The following is a 23,961-nucleotide window of genomic DNA, read 5'->3' as shown; positions in this document are numbered from 1 at the left end:
TGGCCAGAGATGGCAAAAGTACTCACATTCTTTACTTAAGTAGAAGCAGAGATACTTGTGTAAAAATAGACTCTGGTAAAAGTAGAAGTACTGATTCAACTCCTGTTCTCAAGTAAAAGTAAAAAAGTACAGGTTCAGAAATGTACTTAAGTAAAAAAGCAAAAATGAGTTTTTAGCTTCGATGATTCGCGATGCCTCTTTTGATAACTCTGCAAAACGAAAAAAGTACGAAGCACACAAAATAGGATTATTTTCATCCTTTAAGAAGCTGCACAGCGCTGGTACAGAGAAAAAACATCACTGGACAGTTTTCCATTTCAGCAACATAATAAAGATTAAACCTTATAATCAACATGGAAACACTCATCTCTTCAAGACTACCAACATCTTTTATTGAGCCTCAGCAGAAGCTGCTTCTCCAAGTTCTTTGAACGAAGATGTGCACTTTTGGGTCTGAAAATCAGTCCTGCAGTGCTAAAAAGCCTCTGGCAGGCAGCTGAGGTAGGCAACGGTGTGTTGAGCTTCAGTGACAACTTGCACACTGCTGGGAAACATAAGGACGTTTGTTGTTACGTCTTATACGTCATGTCGTCATCCGCAGAGGTTGAAACAAGTAACGAGCCAGTTTTGAGAATGTAAGGAGTAGAAAGTGTAGATATTAGTGTTCAAATGGAGGACAAGTAAAAAGTCATCAGAAAAATTAATACTCAAGTAAAGTACAGATACCTGCAAAATCTACTTAAGTACAGTAACAAAGTATCTGTGCTTCATTACTTCGCACCTCTGCTATTGGCTAATTTAAATATTTAACCTTTTTTTTTTGCATTTAACTGTATTAGAACATAAAAGAGGGCCCTCATGTCGCTGAGAAGTGCTAAAACTGATCAGGAAATCAAAAATTATTTTTATAACTTTAACTACACACTTTCGATTGTAACATGTGTAAGACCAAAAAAAAAAAGGCTCTCCTATTTAGTCTAAGTAGAAGCACGTAAGAAGGTCAGTGTGCACTATGAGCTACATTTAAAAAAAACTGTATTTTAAACCATGAAATAAACGTATATAATGAAATAAAGTGCAGCTGACCAGCAATGCCTCGAGAAAAGCATTCATAATGTTAACATTATAACAAATTGCTGTATTTTATTCCTTTTATTGTATCGCCAAGTCCTGTTTTGGATTTTCTTGTACATATTTGTTGCTAAATGCTCTAATAACTTCCACAGACGACTGCTTTTATACTCGTTGAATGTGTCGCCCCAACAGGTGTGACAGTCCGTGCATGAAAGGGGTTATTATTATTATCTGTGCACTGAAACGAGTAAGGGGACCCACAGACAGCGCTTTTATACGAGATCAGCTCGTGGCGCGGAGAGCGAGCGCGTGTCAAAAGGCCAGCGGTAAACTTCACAGCTGGTTCCTCCATGGAAACTTCAAGTGGATCTGCAGGGCAGGTTTTCACACTTAACGTTCTCCTTCCACAGCTGTCACGTCAAAGTGAGATGAAGTCATATTTTTTCATTGCTCAGCTTGTAGTTATGAAGTTATGTCTGGCCACAAATACTTGCCACTGCTGCCTTCGCTCCTTTCCTCACCCCCCCCCCCCCTTTCCTCCCTCCCTCCCTCCTCACCCACCCCCATCTCCTTAGCTGCTGAAATCATCCAGAAAGAATGCCTTCGCCTTGCTAGAACAAATGATCGGGAGAGAGCGAGGGAAAGACAGACGAGAGGAGGAGAAGAAAAGGAACAGAGGAATAGTTTTCTGCGGCGTCTCGAAGGCCGCTCTGTTCTGCTTTTCCCTGGAAATCATAAAGCGGCTCCGAGTACTGGTTCTGTGCTGCCCCCCCCCGGGCTATTTCTGGTGCACGTCGTAAATGAGGTGAAAAAATTCCAGTAAAATGCAAAGATCTGGGGTTGCGAGAGTTATGCTATTGTTTTCACGCATGTCGGCCCGTGATGCTTTGGATGCAGGAGGATGAGCTTTATGCACATTATACAAATCCGAGGCGACTTCCCTCTTGTCGAGCGTTCATTCGTATGCATGTGTTTGCAGCTGAGTTCAGATGCCCCTCAGATGTTTCCTTTTAAGGGTTTAAAGCACATCAAAAACTCTTGCCTAGAGTGTCATGTTTATTAGTATCAACTATTTTTAGATGTATATTTACACTCCTGAAAACATTTCAGGGAAGTTTCAGGACCACAACGATGAACCTTAACGGCGAATTTGACGGAAGGCAGTGTTTGCTGGTTGTTCTCAGGCAACTGTGTGTGAAGGGGTCTTTTTTTTTTTTTTACCTCAAAGATCTCCTCGCGGCAGACCTCGATGCGGCAGTGTCCGGCCTGGGGTTGTTGCTGAGAGAGTTCCTGTCGCAGAATCTTCAGCTTCTGCACCAGATCCCTCTTGTATTTGGGCACCGTCAGGCACTCTGCCTCTTCGGGCAACTGGGCCGGGGAGAGAGCTTGCTGAGGGACCCCAGGACCACCCTGGTCCTTCAACTGAGGTGGATGACTGGAAGGATAAAGTGGAACAGATGGAGGGAGATGAAAAGGGTACAAGAGGGCAGGTGGGGGAAAAAAAAAAACAGGAGAAGAGTTTCATCACTCATGTTGACAGCAGTTTCAAAAGGTTTTGTCTTTCTTCAGGGTAAATTCAGTTTGATATATCAGAGCTGATTACTTTAGTGTGATCGTGGGCATATTGTAATGTTTCTGGACGTAGCAGACGTATACAAAGATAGATGTAAGAGGGATACGTCGAGCAGGGAATTCCCCGATCCCTCCAACTCATATATCCTCTCACCACTGAACTGGGGAGTTTTGCAAGAAATTCCCTCTTTGGCCCTCAAGCTCCTCGCTGCTCTCAAAGCAAAGACCACTAAACAGAGCCCTAAGCCCTGAGTAAATCTGATCCAGACCTGTGGACAAGCTGGGCCTTTGACCAGACATTTGGTAAATATCACCACCAGGAAAGACAGAAAGAGGGAGATAAACCCTGAGTAAGCAGAGGGACAGACACAAACACACAGAGAGGAAGAGAGAGGGGAAGAAAACTTACAAAGGAGAGTGGTGTAAGAGTAGCTGGCGCCTCTGGCAAACTAAACTGGACAGATAAGTTCATGTGTTCGCTCTGCTCCCCTCCATGTCGAAATTCACCAACTGGTTTTCAAATTCCCTCTAAATCATTACTCCAGCTGTGTGTCCGTCTCCGTTGTTACTTCCTGTCTGAAGGCTAAAGAAGCTCAAGGTTGCCTCCCGGTAGGTACCCCTGCCCACCACCAACCACAACTGGAACTTCCATCATCTGGCCTCAGCTGCTGCCACCCTTCCTCGTAATTTGAGGTGGGGATAAAAACAACATTTGTGTATACGTGTAGTCTTGTTTCTATCAACGCGACACTCAGACTGCCCTTCTCTCTGTGCCACAAATGATGTTCTGTCTGAGTTCATGATTTGTGTGGCAGCCTTGTTTTGAAGTTTTGTAGTTTTCACACAACAAGGTTTGGTGAAAGGAAGGTGTGAGAGCGGGGAAGCACGCATGTCACACAGTGGCCTGAGGAATTTAACTTACAACTTGACCTTTATCCCATTTCACCATTCAGGCCTTCTATATTAGATACAAAGAATCACATACAATCTTTTACAATCTGGGTGAAGGTGAGCCTTGTAGCTCTGACCTCCTCCAACACTCACTGTGGTGTCGGTGGTGAGATGCCTGGGTGGGCCTCGTAAAAACATAATCCATCTCTTTCTTCAGCAGGACAGCAGCCCTCATTTTCCTGTGAGGAGACGCTGAGCCAGCAGAGGACTTCTTTAAAAGAAGCTACTGTCCTCTGCTGGGAGCCGAGTGTCAAGGCTGCTGTTGGCCAAACAAAGGCAGCACACCAAGAGGCCTGAACTGGAATATACAGGAAGGAGAGGCCTTCTAAGGTAGCAGCACACAGCCACCCACTTACTCCAACACCCGTACACTTGGGTTCTCTGGTTCAGTGGGTAGAAAAGAGCTATCTATCTATTTGGGCTTTCCAAACTAAACGGGTGCACTGTTTCGCCAGTCTATCCCTGTATAATCAAGTCCGCTGCTATTTATTTTATTGGCAGGCGCTGGGGCTCCTAGCATGTCAAAGAAAGGGTACGACTGCAGCGGGGCAGTCTTGAAAACCACTTTAGGAAAGAGGAGGGGAAGAAAAGATGCCTTAAAACAAAATGGAATGAGTTGCTTTTGGCTGGGAGACTCAAGAACCATATAATAAAGCGCAATTTCAGCGCACTTTTTCTTCTGAGGGCACAGTGTAATTAAAAATACGTTTCAACATAGTTCGTCGTCTCTGGATTCCAAATATAGAAAACACAAGCACAGCAAAAGCTGAAAATCCTTCCTGAGCTGGAGAGCAACGGCTCTTTCTGCTGTGACAACTTGACTGAAATATGACGATTGGGGAGAAATAAAAACTTTCAAATTCAATCTATGAGGCACTGAATTTTATTATTGTTATTCCAAGGTACGAGGAATGGGAGGAAAAGAGGCTGCAAAAGTCGAGAATTTAAGGAGCGAGCATTTGCCAGAACTGCATGACCTGCACCTGAACCTGCAGAGTCATGATAGGCCGGTTGTGTGTGCTCGCTGAGAGAGCGAGTACGAGAGTGCAAAGCTGCACGATCGTGTTCGAGAAAGTCTATTTGCTTCTTTTACACAGCAGCTGGCACAGGTGGGGTGTAATGAGTGTTGACTAAGTGTAGTGGTGTTAAAGCCACACCAACACACCCACTCTGCCCCCCCACCCAGCCCCAGAGAATCAAAGGTCCCTTTGAGAGTCAATCTGCTGAGTATCGGCTGGTGCCGTGCTCTTTACACTTGCCTAAAATACAGGAGAGAACAGAGATCGGCCAAAAAATGCCACTGCCGTGTGTCTTGCCAGAGAAAATGTGACCTCTAACATTCCTCCCGACTGTAAAGCTCCCACATGTGCACATTTCTGCCTTCAAAAGTACATGAGTTGCAGAAAAACCAGCAGCAGACAGACTGTGGTGGTGAGACCTACTGATTAAAATATGTTGCACTTGAACACACCTTCTAAGAATAACAGATTAGCAAAATTGTTCGTGAAAAACGTCTGGTGTCATTTGAATTTCTTGTGGATTCCATTACTTACTTATAACAGGCAGAGATTATACTGTGCAGAGCATATTAGAGCAAAAAAGGCAGTTCGTGCTGACTATAAAGTGCAATATAGTGTGCTTCAAAATAAAGCAAAGTCATTTGTTAAGTTCTTTTTTGTATGTATTTAAGCTTTAATCCTGCCTGTCCTCTTCTCTTCACTCTTATACATTCTGCCTTTTAACACATCACATACAGACAAAACATTTACCCTGCTATATATACTGTTTATACAGCTGCCATTTACTGTACTAGTAAGTCACGCAACAGGTTCAAAAAGTACAGTAGAAAATGTCAGATATTGCACATATTGTAGATGCATATGAGGAATTCTTCGTGCTAACCCAACAATTGGCATTTATATTCCTCTTTTACAGGTTAAATATACCACACACATATATTGTGCCAAATATAATCATCACTTTTTGAAACGTCAATGCAACTGTTGATATAAATGTCATGAAGATTTACAACTTGGCTGGGAAAATACCTGCTGATGCCCACCGAGCCTAAATCCAGCGCCACCTAAAAATACCTTCAGCAAACACTGATGTAATTTTTTCAGACATACACAGTGTGCCGGTGCACGGGAGGAAGCTAAGTATGCGAGAGACAGTGTGGCAGACCACAGTAATGCAGCTGTGTCTGACTGTCTGACAATTCAAGGCCTTCATCAGTCGAGCTAAACGGCAACAGGGCTGTCTGAGTCACATTTAAATCAAGATGTGTGCCGGGGGATCAAACAACTGATGTGTAAACTGTTGGCTCACAATGTTGTAACGCCGGATCTGTTCCATGCATCTAATCTTGCAGACAAAACACAAGCTGTTACTACAGAGGAGGTAGAAAACGCAGAAACTAAACAACAACAAAAAAAAAAGGGTGCAGAAATGCGAAGGGCTTCGGCTGCCTGCAAGGCTCTAAAATGGGTGCACAGTTTTTGCCACTGGAGTGAAAAATCAAGAAAAAGTTTCTCCAGAGCCACATCACATATTTTTTTTAGACGGCTGTTTAAGGCCAAGCTGAGGTTAGGGACAATTAAAATGGAGCGACGGTCTGCATTTTGCTGCAGAGCAGTAAGTCATTGGTGACCTTGACCAGAGCAATCTCAGTGCTATGCAGACAGCAAAAACAAGACTGAAATTTTATTTTAAAAATAACAAGAGAGCAGTTAACAATGGCTAAAATTAACTAGCTGTCCACAATGCTGCTTTCAAAAACAAAGATGGAATGCAGCCTGAACCTGAGATGAAAGACTTTGTGCAACAGAGCGTTCCAGGGATGGCCGAGAAACAACAGAGTTTATGATTTAAAGAGGATTTGGTGATTATGACCTTGATTGTACTCCCTTGCGAACTCACACAGCAACAGATACCATGGATGGGCAGTTGTTAGGCTTAGGGTTCGTAGCATTGGAATGTATTTTGAGACGCTTCACATTTGCATAAAGTTGTGTACTCGGCTATTTGATGCAAATCAGGAGCATCAGTCGTGACTTGACATGTCTGGAAATCTCGGAAAAACTTTGAAAATAACTGCTGCTGATCTAAAATTAAGACAGATTCAGCAACTTTATGACCCCTTTCTTGCTTCACATATTTGCAGAAGTACTTCTTAGTGCACTGTTTTTGTAATGTAACAGACGTCTTCCTAACAAGCTGCAATGTTGATGTAGTTAGACATCCATTAGCAGACAGCCCACTTGTCAGTCATGTATTGTTCCTCTGGCTAGTCGTATGCTCATCGAGCGCCCAGTGCCGGTAAACGTCATGACCTTGCGTCCAAAAACGTCCCTGTGGAGACATACGATTACACTGGTTTCTAATCTGCTTGGAGTCCACTGAGATGTCTTGGTTCCAACATTCTAACATTGCAGCAGGTCGAAGTGACATATATCATGAATGTACAATACTGCCAAACATTGGCACTACTATCCTTGTAGCTTATCCCTGTGCAGACCAAAATGTGTGTCCACGTGGAGACTATGCTACAAGGGCCATAGTGCGCACACTTGGCAGTAGTGTGCATGCATACATACATCCCCACAAATTCCTGCAGACTTGAGGAGAACACAACATTTCCATCACACGGCCCCATCAAACCCTTCTTGCAACATTGGCCTTACTTGCGCACAGATAAGTGGACATCAGGACTTTAATAGAAGCGAGGGAATCATTAAATTCACCGTCTTTTTAAGTAAGTCAACATGTTTCTTTCCTGATTTAATGAAAGCAAGTCTCTCTCTCTTGTGCAGCTGCTCAATGTGTCTGAGTGATCATTTTTGTTTTCACTTTTGACAACTGGCATATTTTACTCTGATTATACTTTTGCATCTTTCTGCCAAAAAACAAAAGCACAAGAACATTAAAGAGAGAGAGATGCACTCCAAAAGTAGTGAAATTATGGACACAGAGGCAAAACTTCTCCTATATTGCGAACAAGAACGTTCTCCTTCCACTCCCCCTCTCTGCAGTATGCATACATTCCTTCCACTGAAAGAAATCAAAACAATCTCCATGCAACTCTGTACATATCTAAAGAAAAACAAAGTAGCAAAGTATTTTTGTTCAAACTCCATGCACCAGCACAAGGTACCATGCACACAGATGTTCCTGAAATCTAAACACTCTACAATCATCGCCTTCAATCTCCCTAAATGAAGACGAGTGAATGCACTGCTGCATTATATCAGGGTCTGTGCAACCCTGCTGAAAAGAGAAAGTGAATGTGTGTGTGTGTCGTGTACCTGTGCAGTTGTGGGGTGAAATATTCTTAAATCCTGGTGGTAATGAAAGACACAGCTCCTGACACTGAGCCAGCAGAGAAGCTGATAACTTTAACAGTTTTTGGAGCACAGCAGAGGACAGTGGAAATGACCGCAGGGTGGAGGCTGCACTGGTTTGTATCCCAGAGGCCTTAGCAGACCTGAGGATAACAACGCTGACACTTCCAAGAAATTATCAAAAGTTCGGATTTCTCCACATGATGTATGTACATGTGCAATAGGTGTAAACGGATTGTTGTGTCATCCATGTGTCTGCCTCTGTAGCCTCTGTACTTCTGTTTTTAACATACAGCACATGCTGTGAGTCGGGCCTCTCACTCAGTAAACAATCCAGCATTATGTCTGTGTTGTTAAAACCATTTAGGCATGACCAAAAAAATGTAGCATTTCAGAGCCAAAGCCGAGAAGTGGCTAAAACTGAAGAAATTCTACACTGTGCCCTTCCACTCAGAGAAAAAATGTAAACAAATTACTGTCACAAAACACTGTTTTTGCAATGAACTGAAGTTACTTTTCTTGCCACTGTGACTTATTTTCACTGTTACACTGAGTTAGTATTTAGGCAGAAGCAGCGGTGCCAGTTTTTGCTTATGGCTGTTTAAAAACAAGGACACCGGTCAAACTTAAGTCAGCAGATACTATTTGACTTGGAAATACTTCACGTTCACAGCTGGGCTGTTGTATACTTTAAACCTCAGAAAATAACAGAATTAAAAAAGTCGTTTCTTGAGCTCATTTATGTGACATACCAATAGACCATCACATAAGTCTGAAATCCCTCATAAATGGGATCTGCTTGAAGTTCAACATTGCGCTTTAAATTTAGCAACATTTGCTGTGATCATATTTACCAAAAAAAAAAGGCCAAATAAGGTGAATTTAATGTACATGAGGTTAATATACAGACATCCCGTGATAACTATTCTCACCTTATGCTGTTACGTAAACTGTAAATAGAAGATGCTTTCATTTTATCTTCATTAACATGCGTGCATGACAAAAAGCTGCATTACAAACTAGAGCTTTTTAACTTCGACCTTATCAAAGTTCTAAAAACTTCATCTGGACTCCGTCAAATGTCTCCTAATAAGGAGTCAGACAAGCAGTTAATGATGGTGACTGTAGCTGAGCTTCAACTCACAACCAGAGGCTGTTCTGACACATATGGATACTATTTGACCAAATGACCAGATGTTGATTTCCCAAACATGTCTGTCGTGCCAGCCGCTGTTATTGCAGGAGGTTTCGACTAAGATTTTGTACCAAAAGAGCAAAGACGGAAAAATCTCCAGACCTCTCAGTGTTCCTCTTGTTCTAATAACTCCTGCCTCACACACTAGCAGGGGAAACATACATGGACCTCCCTGATGGCCAGAATACTTCCTAAAATCTGGTTTATGATGCTCCTTTACCTCAAAGGTTCCGCCAGCATAAATATCACTGACAATTTTACTAGTTGTAATTTTCGCTGAAATTATTCACATATCCGGCCCATGCCTGAGAATAAGAGAACTTGTGGTGAGCGAGCAGCTGCTGTGCTGTTGAGCATTTCCCAACGTGGGGTCGGCTTCACCGGGGTCAGCTGCCTATGAGCTGGTCTTCAGGCCGGTTGCCGAAACGCAGCGCTAACATACTGAACGATGGACTGACAATATGTGGTAGAGACATCCTGCCAGGAGGGTGTGTGTTGAACTTGAATGACATCCACATAAAAGTTAACCGTTAAAAAAAAACATAAAGTGCATATATTTACAGTGACACACGCAGACATTCCCCTTTGGAAAAGTATGACAGGCAACAGTTTCTCTCATGACATTGTACGTGTGTATGTCTGTGTTTATGTTGTGTAGCTAGGTGCTGAAACTGCTTTATACAGACTGCTGGAGTAAGTATGAAAACATCCATCAATCTCTGATTACATTGCTCATATGCAGACCATGTGCAAGCATGCACAGGCATACAGTTTACTATCTGCACGCAATTATGTGAGCGCACACATATCTTTGTCTGTGTGTGTGTGTGTGTGTGTGTGTACGTGGGTTACCTGAGGTTAGTGTTTTGGCTTTCCATGGCCACACGGGAACCATTTGGACTTGGGCTGCTGGAGAAAACAGGAGGAGAGAGAGAGAGAGAGGAGGGGAGAAGACAGAAGGGGACAGCGACAGAAAGGGGCATAAGAGAAGGTGAATGACAGAGAAGACAACAGGGGATGGGATTAAAAAGGAACAGAGAAAGAGGACAGATAGGACAAAAAGTGATACAGAGGAGTAAAAGGACACAGGAACAGAATAAAGGGAGATGAAACAAGAAAATTAAAAAAGAAAAAACAACAGTAGAGGAAGTAAGCAGCAATAAGGATGACACAAAGAGAAAGATGAACAAGACGTCAGAAACACGAGACAAACAGGGGACAGGGGAAGTGATACAGAGGAAGAAAACAAAAATATAAGGTGAGACTAATGAAGGCAAGGGAGACATCAGTAGTCATCTTGCAGCAAACATAGTCATAGCTGGTGGATTTTTGACTGTGGGTTGTATCAGAGACTCCAAAACAGACATCCTCTTTCCTCTAGCTTAGGAGTCAAGTCTAATTCCAGGACAAAGTGTCAAACCACTTTTAAAACATTTAGTTAAGTCTTTTGCTGCAAATACAAAGAGGACAGAAGACGATTCTGAATCCAAACCAAACTCAGCTGTATAATAATCAATATATGGCCAGCAGTCACTGGAGATAATAAAGATTTTTCACATGGATTTACTACGTCTTAACCCAGTCTGTAAATCATGGACTATTGTAATTGGAGAGTAGAACAGCTGTAAATATTGGAATTGTACCATAAAAGCCCCAAAAAGCTGTGTGTCTTTGCTAACACATGCCTAAACTCTGGCCATCTTTCAAAAGTTCTGTCCTGGGGGCCTTGAAATCTGACTGATATACTCACTTGAGCACTAGATGCAGGTTAGCAGACAGTCGTGGGTCTGTGAACTGTGTTGTTCGATTGTTGTGGTCCACAAAGTAGACACGGCCGGTGGCAGTGTTCCTGATCTCCCAGCCGGGTGGCAGCGGGCCCAGCTCCTCACAGTTTACATTGCTTAAATCCCTGAACAATAAAGATTAGAAACCGTTAGCAACAGTGATGGAACAAATCAAATTAGGTTCTAAATGAATCTGTAAATACATTAATAATGCATTTAAAACAGCTCTAATGTATAATTGGGCTCCACTGATTGAGAAAATGGCTCATTTATTACTTAATATTTACCTAATTACTTAATAAAGGATAATTTAGACCAGAGTCTTCAGCAGACCCAGAAGTATTAGTAACATTAACACTGCGATTAAACCTTTTGACAAAGTCGTTGCTCTTATTTCTTGATTCTTTTTCTGTCCTGCACGCTGACATTCCTATTCTAAGTTCTGATCTGGGACAACACTGTAGCCCGAGGAGGTCTTTTTATTTTCCTCGTGTGAAGTGAGGACACATCACCAAGGGATGAAGCACATGCCTTGTTGTGCTCATCACACATACTGGGTCGCTTTAGCAGCTCCGTCCAAAATGACCAAACCCAGGAGTTGCTGCTGTGACTTGGACTGCTGCACTCATGCGCTTCAACACTGTGCAGAAGCTACACGAAGGCACGGCCAAAAGTGTAACGCAATAGTGCTGCCTGTAATCTTTGGTGGATTAAGTACAGAACTATTGAGAGTTGGTGAAACAGGATGATTGAATGCAGAACCACTGGCTTCTGGTGTGTTCAGCTCGGGATCTATCCAAAAATGTTGTTCCAGCTCCACATCATACCCAGGGGTCATAAGTCTGGCTGACCCTGACTTGAGCCTGAAATTTGATTAATAAAACTGTTTTTGAACACAAAAACGGAAATGAAGTGAGAAATTAGGTCTGATTCAATCCAGTGAAATCCAGTTTGGTCTTGTCAGTTTTGCAAATGTATGTCAGGTTTTACATGTGGAGCAAAACAACACAGGCAGTCGTCACTCTGCTGTGTTTATCATGCGTTTAATTCAATGTGTTGGTAATTCGAGGACAATAAAATACAAATCTGCACAGTGAAGATGAAATTCATGAACACAAACGAGTTACCTGGGCACTCGGGGGTCATGCCAGGTGCTGACTCCAGTCTGTGTATGCAGGAAGTAGACCTGGCCCTGCTGGGTTGTTCTTTGTTCTGAAACAGAGAGAAATTTGACGTGAATTAGTGTCAAAAAGGCAAAAAACAGCAGTGAAGCAAGCTTGGAACTGTTGCTGGGAGCGTTGTTTTGTAGTCTAGTCCAGATGGGTACAAGCATGGATAGCGAGTTTGTGTATTTTGGAGAAGGGGAAGTCTGTTTATAATTTATGTGACAGGCAAACTGCTGGGACACTGTTGACCTAAGAGTTTCTTAAGCTGTGTGCCAATGTAATCAATTAGTTCCTCTCCAGTCTCCAGTAGGCCTCTCCCAAGAGGATGGGGAAAATAAAATGTGAGGGAAATTTATCAAGGACTTCCATGAGTGGTTTTTCCTTGCAAAGAGTTCCTTGGTGCATCCTAGCGGCCTCGTTTTTACTTTAAAGGTTAGTGTGTGTTCTGAGAGTAACCCGCTGCTATTAATCAAAAACAAAGGAAATGGAAAGTAAAAATGCCGTCACTTATGCCAAACCTTGTAATAAATACATTGTAAACAAATGGGGGAACCGAGGACACAGAGGAGAAATTTGAGGGGAATGACACTCATTTGTAATCTGTCATTAGCTTGTTGGATGTCTGGCTCCATTGAGCTTATTGATGAATGGAGAGCGACTGTGTGAACGTTGGCACAAAGTGTGTGTGTGCTGCAGCATTCATGTGTGCATATTCACCAGCTAATCCATCACTACCCCCTCCCCACCCCAACTTCCTACTGGCATAACCCATTTCCGACCCTCGCTCTCTTTTTTTTTCCCCCCTCACACATTCCCTCTCTGCCTCTCATTCTCTCTCACACTCTCTCACCACACCCAGCCACTGGTTCAGAGGGTTCAGCTGAGGAAGAAAGCTCTTGAGCTGTTGGGCATCAGTGACTCACTTTGTCCGACCTCAGCCAGCCTCGGTGGACACAGCAGGACCTTTCAAAAGGAGGCACAGGTCCAACAGTGCCATTCTGAATCGCTGGCATACAGCACCACACTTAAAATAATAATTTATTTTACAGACTCTGTGGGTATTGTGGGGTGCACTGTGGCTGACTCTAAGAAGTACACTGTTTTCGAAAGAAAAAAAAAAAAATGTTCCAATGTCGGAAAACATACTTGTGGAGCTTCTCCATTATTTTCCTCGATGTTTGCGAGCTGCGAGTAAAGCCAGCTTTAGAATTACAGACGTCGAAAAATAGCAAATAACCTATGGTGCCTTCTCACTGAGCTATGAAAAGCATTCCCTCCTTCTCTTTGTTGTGGGAATATTAGTCCGCAAAGCCAAAACATTCCAACACTGGACGTGCTGAGAGGAGCGGAGAGGAAACGAGATGAGAGGCAGAATATTAACACACACCGAGTGATGACTGCAGTTGTCATGATGTGGTGCTGTGGGAAGGGGGGAGGGTGTCGTAGAGAAAGTGTGAATGAGCCAAAGGACAGGAAGAGAGAACAAAAAGAGAGGACACAAAGACATCTGAACGCTATTCTCACCTTCGAAAAGAATCATTTTATCCCAGCTACAAACAGGATTAAACCCAAGGAGCGACGCAACATGTTTTTCATCTCGTATTTTATGAGGTTAAGCCGGAGACTATACAATGCAATAAGACTTCGGCTGACTGTTAGCCAGACAACACACTCCCAAAATGTTCCAAAAACACAGCTCCCAGGTCAGCTATTATGGGATCTGATAACCCTCGTTATGAAGCATAATCACACCGACAATGTAATGTGATGTCCGAGACACTGCTTTTTAACCAGGATTTCCTCAGTGTGGTTTTTTTCCAGTGTCTGTACCATTTCAGAGTTTTGGTAACCAAGAAAGACCGATAATTGATATCTGGAAATGTTATACATTAAATGAAATAGGAGTGATGGTGTCAGAAGGTCACGTGACATTTAAGGACGTTCATTGATTGAGATTTAACAGTTTATGTTCTGCAGTTACATCTGCCATTTCCTCTGGTTTGTTCATCTTTCATTATTCTATCACTACGGTTGCCCAGTAAGCCCATATCTTAAAGCATTGCTTGTTACTGTTTTGGTGTAATCGGTGGCTGTTTCCTAACTTAGCCACTAGCTGCTAGCATAGCTTTAGCCACTGTGAAAGAATCCAATTTCCTGATCTGTGGCGATGGCTGTACTTCTTGTTTAGTTTTTGCAGGTTGAGTCTCTGTTTCCGTCAGCTCAAACAGATTACTAAAGTAAAGTTTATTTTATAAAGATGTTATGGTACTCTAGATAGCACTAGCTGCAGGTTAAGAGGCACAGCAAACCTCTTAGTGATAGCTGTAGCTTAACACCGTCTGCAAAATATGTTCTGCTTGTACTGACACCAAGAAGTACGTTATTCAAGCATTTTCAGTGTAATGGTGAAACTGGGCATGTTTGTGTAAGATTATGGTGTTTATTACAACTTCAGCAGTATCTTTTACTTTACTTTTACAACCTTTGAGACAGCTCCGCTAATTCATCAGAGCTGGTCGTCTCTGCAAATATGCTCCTCTGTCCCCGTCTGTAAACACCAGCTTTCAGACATTGGGCGGGACATTGCTTTAGGGACATTGCTTTAGACCACAGAGTGACTAAAGAGAGAGAAAGGCAGCTGCATAAGAGCCAAAGTAGTGCAATTACTTCATTTTATGGGTAATTGATATTACTGGGAAAAAAGTCAAATATCAGGTCTAATCAGCCAGGACGATAATTGTTCAACTGCTTATCCTCAGTGCTCATAAACTGGAAAGTAGATGCAAAACCGTAATAGAGTAAATGACTCTGTGACGTCACTCCAGTTAAGACAGTGTGTGTGTGTGTGTGTGTGTGTGTGTGTGTGTGTGTGTCTGTGTTTGTCTGTGTTTGTCTGTGTTTGTCTGTCATTGGTCCGTGTCTCACCATATCCCTCAGGCAGGTCAGGCGGCGTATGCAGGTGTGTTCGACTCATGTAGTTACGATGCCTCTGCGATCGAACCCGTCTCTCCTGGATCCGGTGTTCGCCCAGAGGGCCGCTGGCTTCGGCACCGTTAACGGGCGTCATCACTGGTGTGTTCTCGTCCACCACGCAGCTCAGCGGACGCCCTGATGGGCTGGAGTACTCTGATGCTGGTCTGAAGGAGAGCAGAGAGCGTCTGTGTTCAAGTGCATGTTGGTTGCGGCCTGCCCAGTGTAATTTTAAGCTTCATTCTATTTTTTTTAAATATATTTTCTACATATACTACACGGATAAAACATTTGACAACAGATCAATTTGTATCTGAACAAATATTTGTCTCTTTCTCACTGTAGACTGGTTGAATAAACTGACAAGAACAACAACAAAGTGTTTGTTTTCATTCCTAATAATTACCTGTGTAGTTCTCAGGAATGAGTGTTAAATGAGGTAGTGATAAGTGGGTGGCTTTCAGTTTCGGTGAATGTTTGCAATTGTGCGCAATGTTTACCTCTGCTAGCAGGAAACTGGTGGTGAAGTGTGCAAAGAAGAATCGCACTGTGTTTTAGGTGCTTTTTGGATTAAGTCTTAGGTGTCGCAAGTTAATCTCTTTTTATGATGTCTAGACACACTTAAAAGAGTTGTGTAATTATTACAAGACAGCTTGTGTTAGAAGCCCTTCAAGAAAATAAATGTATTTTATGATAATGGTGACGCCAAAGTGATATCAAGGATTATAGGTTGTGTAAAAAAGAACAGAAATCCCTCATTAGACTATAGCTAGTGTGTTGTTATTGTACTTACAGACGGGTACCTGATAAGCAGACACAAACACAGACAGGCTGCCTTACTGACACTTATTGTATGTGTGCGTAGCTTGTCTGACCACTGTCTGGCTGTCCAGAGTTACTGACGCCTCGGCTATCTAAAGCCTTGGACCCTCAACCCACAACCCCTCCACACACTCCCCCTCCCTCTCATTTCCTCTTTCTCCATGCTTATTTTTTTCCCCCACCTTTGGCTCCACTTTCCCTTGTCCTGTCTTCTTGTTCTACCACTCTTCCCAGTCTCCTTCCCCTTCTGCGCCTCTTGCATTATGCGTCTTCTCACAACAAGCTCATGGAACAGATTACGCTCCATTCCTTCCTCCTACACAGGCCCTACCAGCTCATCTTCCTCCACAACTTCCTCATTTCCACCTCCCTCAATGCCGTACCACTTGACCTTTTCCCTCAGCATTTCCTGTCTGTCCAACCTCGTTCCGCTATGCTGCCCAGGGGCAGCTAGAGATTTGTAGTAAGAGTAGGTGAGGCGGTGGAGGGGGTTGTTTGCTTATTTCACTAATGGCTCCACTGATATGGGCCAAGTAGGAAGGCGACAGTTGTTCTTGCAGCAACAGGGGCCAAGTGAGGCCTGGCTGCCCGACTGGCTGGCTAGTTTATTTCGCTGTGTGTGTGTGTGTGTGTGTGTGTGTGCGTATCGGGGTGGGACGGGGAACTAAGGAAACTGACAGCAATTCACTCATTACCAAGAGACTGTTATTGTTGTGTTGTGAGTGAAGTTTTTTCTCTGAAAAAGGGAAGTGGGAAGAATTACAACTACTTACACAGATCGCCCACCTGCTTTTTTGTCAAGTTTGTCCAACATTACATCAGTATGACTGATGTACATAGTTAGAATAATAACCTTCTGAACCCCAAGCAGTTTCTGGGCGTTTTTAAGCTCCTGTCATATTTTTACTTATTGTGGGCTCATTTTTCACTGTTATATAAAGTCCTGCACCTCCATGGAAACAGCACAATCATGGCCAGAAGCAGAGAAGACTCAAAAATGTCTTCTGCGCACTATGACACAGTTATGTTGCAATAAATTACAAAAAATAATAATAATAATTCTTTGTTTATTTTATAGAAATTGAAAAAACTTGTGTACAAAATTATCCAAGTGCCTACATTTGTAAGTAGTACTACAAAAAAAGATGATGATTCTGTATAGTACATATATTTACATTTTTAATTTGTTCCTATCCTTGTCTCCTATCTGCTCTGTGAAAACAGAGCCTGTTCTGATAAAAAAGCTCCTGAACCTTTGTGATGTTGCTGGTTGCAGCTGAATCAGTAATTTATTTTTTATTTTTTGCATACTGTGGTCACTGCAAATGAAACATTCGGTTTTACGCTTAGATTTGGTTGTTTTTCCTGATGAAATCAAAAGTCTTGCATGATTACTTCAAGCACTGTTGGAAAGTTGAAAATCCGCTGATGTTTTTTTACAGTTTCTTGCGCTGATGAATAATGTAATATTGGTAACACTGCTTTTAAAGCCGTAGGCAGGTTCGGCAGATCACAGTGTTAAGGGTGCTCTCATTTTTCCATCACTATTTTTTGGTAATGTTGTGTATGAAGTTGAAGATGTGCACAGATGTACCTGGTGGGTCTCTCCCATTGCGTGGTGCGCGTGATGTGGTTCAGGTACTGTATCCTTCCAGATGCTGTCCTCCTTTCTTCCCACCTGTTTCATGCAGATATTAAGATAAAATGGCAAGAAAAATGCATCAAATATTGTATTCTGTACTTACAAGCCACACTTAGTCAGTGCACTTATGTTTAAAGATGTACCTCATTTCTTTAAGTACATAAAAAGTCACAGAGAAGCTACTAACCCCATGCCCCAAAACACAACTCCACATACAATACAAATTACTAGTTGCGCCTTCACTGATATAATTTGTGAGTTCCATCAAAATAACTCAAGGAAAATGACAGATTTCCAGTGAACTAATGGCTAATAAAAACCTGTCATAATACTGACCCGTCAGGTAAATCATTGTCAAAGAGGCGACTGCAGTCCACCACTGGTCCTCCGGTCCCGATGCGATCTCTGGACTGAAGACTTACTACAGTTAAGAAAGACAAGGAAGATGGTAAGTCAGTGACATTTTACCAATACATCACTTTACTTGTCACTTAGATAACTAAAACCTTGTGTAGTATCTCTAGTAATCTCTAATGTTTAATCCTTTATATTTCAACTTTTGTTTATATTCTTAATTTACAGTTCAAGACAAACGCTGTGTGTCTGAGCATAAAAAAACAGAGCTGATGATCTGACTTGTTCGTAACACAGTTCAAAGAGGTGTAGGCGGCAATGGCCAGTGGTTATCCTTTCATGCCATAAGTAAAATACTGCCACTTTATGGAAATACATAAGGATACACACATATTCATAGTGTGACTTGTTTTTACTGTCCAGACATACAGTAGAATGAAAATCGCGTTTCTTACCTACTATCTGTCCTCTCACAGTATCGTTGTCATTGGGTCCCAGTTTATTCAGATCCAGTCTCTGATCTGTAAACAAAACCCATAACCACTGATTGAGCCTCTGTTACTGTTTAAAAATGTACACTGACTTAACAAACAAAAGCGATCAGAAAGAGACAGTGTTGGTAGTGGTGGTGCTTCAGGTAAAGGTGAGAAGATCAAACAATATGCAGCAAGGGCACCTAGAGTGACTGATTGGTGCATCTGAAGGTTTATTAAATAATGCTGCAATCCCGGAAAGCTAGCGGAACAATGACCTCCTCTTCTGTTGAGACGATCAGCAGCTAAACAGTAGAATTATCCTGTTCACGTAATGAGGCATTTACCGCTAATGTGGACTTGCAAAAATGTGGCAAACGTTGAGCCAGGTTTAACATTTTGTCATGTTGTGTCCTAAATACTGTACGATAACTAAAAGGAACCTTCTGCACAAGTCAAACAGGAGGACATAGTGAGCCAGTCAGCACCACATTAACGTCCTCTGTGTTTTCACAAAAATCCTGAACATAAATATTGTTAATTTTAAAAGTTTAACTACCAAAAAAAAAGGGTGCCTCCTACTTTATTGCAAAGCCAATTCTCTGTGTACGTACACAGAAGTCTTCAAGTGTCCATGTCACACTTGTTTACATATTGGACATCCACAGTCTCCAAACTAGTTGTGATGTCAAAAACCTTTCTTGTGCACTCATGTTTTAAACACTAAGAGACTTTGCCTTATCTGACAATGAATCTGAACACCGCTTTTCAGTGTTTAACTCTGCACAGCAAGACATCCAAGTGAAGAAAATGACATTTAAACCTGGAGACATCAAGTGTGATTAAATTTGGACAGAAAATTTGTTACCAGCGTCGTTGGTTTTGGGAAAGTAAAAACTCACTGTCTGCTCAGCAAACAGCAGCACTGCCAGACACAAGCAGCACAGAAACATAATCCAAGACTCTGAACAAGATCCAGACAGAGATAGACTCCGCAAACTCTCTCTCACACACACACACTAAATCCCCACACTGAGACTTGTGCATGTCTAGTACAACTGACCGGCACAGAAGCGATATCGATTCATTTCCATTACTAATACAAAGTGTGTGTGACTGCAGAGTGAGAGACATAATCAGTTATGAGACAGAGTGTGAGTGCAGAATAGGGTGAAAAGGGGGAGAAAGGGAAATATGCAGCAGAGGGAGAGTGAGTGAAAAAGATACCTCAGCCTTCCACACATCAACACTCAAACCGAAGCCTGACTGAATTTGTCATGTCTTTCGGTTCGCCTGTACGATTGTGTACGCACGTGAAATAGTGTGTTTATGTATATGCAAAGACTGAACAATCCTATAGCTTGTTTCAGTAAGTGTGTTCGTGTTTGTGTGTGTGCACAAGTGCATCTGTTCCGGATACGTGTCTAGACTAAACAGGGATGGTCTAAGCCTTACATGGCCAGAATAGTAAGCAGATTTTTCTCTTAAATAAGAGAGGAGGGAAACGAAGAGACAGAACACTTACAGACCTTTAACCACATGCCCTCACCGCACCATTCAATTCCTCAGAGCTATTAAAAAAAAAAAAAAAAGTGTGCTGCAACAGACTAAACTGCATGAATGTGTGCACGCAAGACGGCATGTTGTAAGCGTGTTTAAAGGTCGTTCACGCACACCTGTTTCCGTATGTTTGTACATCTTTGCATGCATACGTACAAGCTGTAGTATCGACAGCACCGCAATCAGTAAATATAGTTAGTCATTACATCAACACTGCAACCCCTAAACTCAAAGAAACAGCAGGGTTCAAAGTGAGGCAGACTAACATGTGTAGTAAGTCAAGTCATTTTGAAAAGCTGGTGGTGTGTGTTCGTGAGTTTGCGGGTACAGAAGTGAGGCAGATGACTTAGAGGTTTGTGTCTGTGATGCTACGGCAGGAAATGGAGCTCAGCGCAGAGCCAGACAGACTTCTAGTAAACCAGACAACCGTGCTGATCCCCTTTTGCAAAACTGTGCAAGAGTGTATGTGTGTGTGTGTGTGTGTAGAGAGAAGGAGAAACTGTTTTGTGTGAGTGTACAGTGGACAAAGTGTGCTATGTGTATGAATATGACTTCTAGGAATCAAGGCAATTCCAGTAAAGCACTTTTTTGTGTATTTGGGTTGTTTTTATGTTTGTGCCTGTGTGTGTGTGTGTGTGTGCGCTCGGTTAGACCGCAAACTGGACAAAGAAATAATGTGAGGACTGGTGTCTTGTCATAGATCATGTCTCTCTGTCCACTTCCCGTCGTGGCTGCGATAAAGTATAATTTCTACCATGCTGGCTGTACAGTAAGTGGCTGGTCTGGAGTCTAACTGGAGCCTATACTGTCTGTTTCTGGAGGCTGTGGATAAATCTAAGGGCAAGTCCCCTGTCACTCAGTGAGGTAAAAGTATGGCAGCAGGCTTCCATGGTCATCAGGGTCCCTTCTGTGGCAACAATGACGCTGTTGTGGTTTATGGTGGATTAGGAGGTGAACTTTATGAGGCAAAGATGCCATTTAGGAGCAAATATAAAATGTGCTGGAAAACTATTCCGAACGCGTATGTGAAGTATTCAGCTTGACAGCTTGAAGCTGGCCTAAGCGGCTGTTACATCTGGGCCAACCAAATTACAACAGACTGCATTCATGGATCTAACAATGCAGTTAGATTGCTTTTTAAAAACATCTCCAAAAAAATGACAATTATTCTCATAGAGACAACTCCTCAAGTGTGTTGACGGGCATGACTGTGTAGAATGAATTAATGGAAATAAGAAAAAGGCAGGATACATAAAAAAGGGGAAAAATGTCTGGTACATGTCTGACAGTCTGTGTTTAAGATAGGTCAGGGAGATGGATTGAAGGAAAAGAGGAGAATGAGTGGAAGGAATGTTAATTTGACAGTATGGACTTCAGTTAAGTGTATATGTGTCAGCATCTACTGACTGGTACTGCCAGAAAGGCAAGCAGCGCTAACAAGCATGTTGGAAATGAAAGGGGACAACAGTCTAAAACCATGTAGATGGGAAAGTATTCATTTGAGAAAGTGTGCATCTGAGCAAAAATACAATATAGGCGTCTGTCACGTTTCAACTGCTTGAGATCACTTTCTGGACAACCGAGAATTTTCACATTTTAAACAGCATCTTTAAAATGAATTGTGAGCGTTAATTTATTCCCAGATGCCAGAAGTGAACAGCAGGCAATATTTCTCATATGTGTCGCCTAAAGGAGCTGCCCGTCTATTGTAGACATAAATCTTATGGCAAAGAATGGGCGACAAAGAAGTAGCTGCAGGTTGCGAGCTGGAACACAGCTCAGGGTCGCTAGCTAGCAAACTGCAGCAACCACATAAAACGAAACAGAAACAGAAAAGACAGTCACCCCACGTCATGGATGTGATGTTTGTCTCTCTTGTTGGAGACGCTTTGTCTGGTCCACACATTTGTGTACGTGTGGGGAGCTGAGGGCAGGATGTGTGAAGACAGGTTAACATGGCTCACTCTCTCTTGCTCACATTTATTCAATCTGTATTTTCCATGAAGCCTCCTCATCACCCTTCACTGTAAAGTCGGACTGGCACTTCAGGGTAAAGGACACTGTACGCTGACACAAAGAGCACGAAGAGACCAGACACCCACTGACCTGTTTTCAGTGAATGCTCAGAGACAAATACGCACAAAAACAGGTACTTACAGCCTGTGTCTTTGAGTCTGTTGATGGCGTTGGACAGGAGGCGGACACAGCCGAGGAACCCTGCGCCCTGCTTTTTGTGGATCTTCTTGTGGTTCCATACGCTGATAGTAATGGAATCTGACTTCCCAATGTATCTGAAACGGGAAGAGGGAGAGAGAGAGTTAAAGAAAACAGATCAAAGGACAGAAAGAGTAGTTTTTAATCCTTTACAACAACTTTCTTTCTAAAACACAAGTTAGAAAGGGCTCCACAAGGCAGCAAATTAAGTCATCAGATTGTAAAAGGCACAATGTGGTGTTGGGGAAAAATACACATATACATCCATCCATCCATTATCTATACACCGCTTAGTCCTCACTAGGGTCACGGGGGGCTGGAGCCTATCCCAGCTGACTTAGGGTGAAGGCTACTATATGCATATACTAAAGAATTAAAAGTGAGTATGTATTTGCTTGTGTGCACATCTGAGGGGGTTCAAACAGGGTAGTTTTCTTCTACTGCTAGAATATGTAACTTAGAAATTAAATTAATTAAACTCTCCAAACCGACAAAAACTTGGATTTTGTATCTCTCACAAGCACGTCTCTCAGTCAGCAACAGACCAACACACGATGCATCTGTCTAATGAGGCTCATTAGCCGATTTTTTAAGTAATTTGTGCGTGAGTGCAGATTTTGCGTCGCTGAGCTCAGTCTAGTCGTGGTTGGAGAACAGAGGAAGTCCCTGTGATGAGCTCCACCACCAGTCTGAGGCCCAGACAGCTCTTACAGTAAACACACATTTCACACAGCATTCAAATGCACAATCATACATTCACTCACACACACACACACACACACACACACACACACACACACACGTAATTACAGTCTAGCAGCCAGCTCTGATGCCAAGCTCTATATTAAGCTGTATATCAATGGCACGGAGAGGGATTTTCCTACTGAACACATCAAAACGTATAGGTTTGGAATGTAACCCAAATAACAGAAGTGGGCAAATTGATGGACTGAAATTAAATTACTACTTGAGTGACTCATGGATCTTTTTATGTGCCCAGGGACTAGTTACTGTATGGAAATTTGATGAGGACACAGTAGCATCTCGGGACACGTTTTCTCTCTCTTTTCTCTCGTTCTTTCAAGCATGTGCTGTATTGTGTATGCAGAATCTGATCTGATCTTGTCATTTAACACTATCTGATGACAAATGGATGACAGGACACACAGATGCTTGCCATGAAACCTCTCACCAGGAAAGGTGAGTTAATTATAGAGCTTATTTGCCAAGGAGTTGATATCCACGGACTAAAAACCACTGGAGGTAAACTGCGCCGAGCTCCCCGTCTTGTAAAAGGCTTCTGTCACATCTAACGCTTTGACAGGGGGATTTATCAAGAATTATTCGCAAGTTATGACAACTCTGTTCAGACAAAAGGCTGAACAGCTGAATTGTTTTGACAATGATTAGCACTTTTCATCAAACCCGAGCTGTTTGATGAGACCAAATTTGAGTTCATCCTTGATTGAAATGTCATTTCAATCTTTGAACAACAGATGTTCCAAACATTGTACCGCTTCAGTTTGGTTTCTTGCATTTTGTGTACTGTACGACCTCTCTGTGGACATTGTCTACGTTTTTTCTCAACGCATTGTGGTTGAGATTACCAGGTCAGTGTGATGCAAAGGTACGCTGCACGAAGAACTGTCTCCAAACAAAAGAGCAAACAAGAACTGAAATAGCTGACAAGACAATGAACAAGCGCCTGAGGTTAACAGTTCAGGTAGAACAAAACGTTATTTCCTCCCTCACAAGAACCGAGCCAAAAACCACTTTAAGAATGTACTCTGACATAACACTGAAAGGACTTCGGAACTACTACAACACTACTATCAGCAACAAAT

The 23,961-nt window shown here is 42.4% G+C and overlaps 1 protein-coding gene across 2 annotated transcripts in view; it reads right to left on the bottom strand.

Moving 5' to 3' along the window:
- Positions 1-23,961, bottom strand: part of LOC103368240 (E3 ubiquitin-protein ligase SMURF2) — a 60,398-nt gene that overhangs the window by 6,610 nt on the left and 29,827 nt on the right. The window contains exons 4-12 of one of the 2 annotated variants that reach the window (XM_008296546.1): positions 22,061-22,194; positions 18,326-18,391; positions 17,853-17,937; positions 17,469-17,552; positions 15,008-15,219; positions 12,044-12,128; positions 10,883-11,041; positions 9,985-10,041; positions 2,296-2,509 (exon numbers count right to left, since the gene is read on the bottom strand). In XM_008296546.1, coding sequence (XP_008294768.1) covers positions 2,296-2,509; positions 9,985-10,041; positions 10,883-11,041; positions 12,044-12,128; positions 15,008-15,219; positions 17,469-17,552; positions 17,853-17,937; positions 18,326-18,391; positions 22,061-22,194 — 1,096 coding nt within the window. The remainder of the gene's footprint in view (positions 1-2,295; positions 2,510-9,984; positions 10,042-10,882; positions 11,042-12,043; positions 12,129-15,007; positions 15,220-17,468; positions 17,553-17,852; positions 17,938-18,325; positions 18,392-22,060; positions 22,195-23,961) is intronic. The other variant, XM_008296547.1, reaches the window with a different exon arrangement.

The sequence above is a fragment of the Stegastes partitus genome, unplaced genomic scaffold (assembly GCF_000690725.1).
Source record: "Stegastes partitus isolate 25-593 unplaced genomic scaffold, Stegastes_partitus-1.0.2 Scaffold1134, whole genome shotgun sequence".
In the NCBI taxonomy this organism is placed as follows: Eukaryota; Metazoa; Chordata; class Actinopteri; family Pomacentridae; genus Stegastes; species Stegastes partitus.
This window is presented reverse-complemented; position numbering and strand designations above follow the sequence as displayed.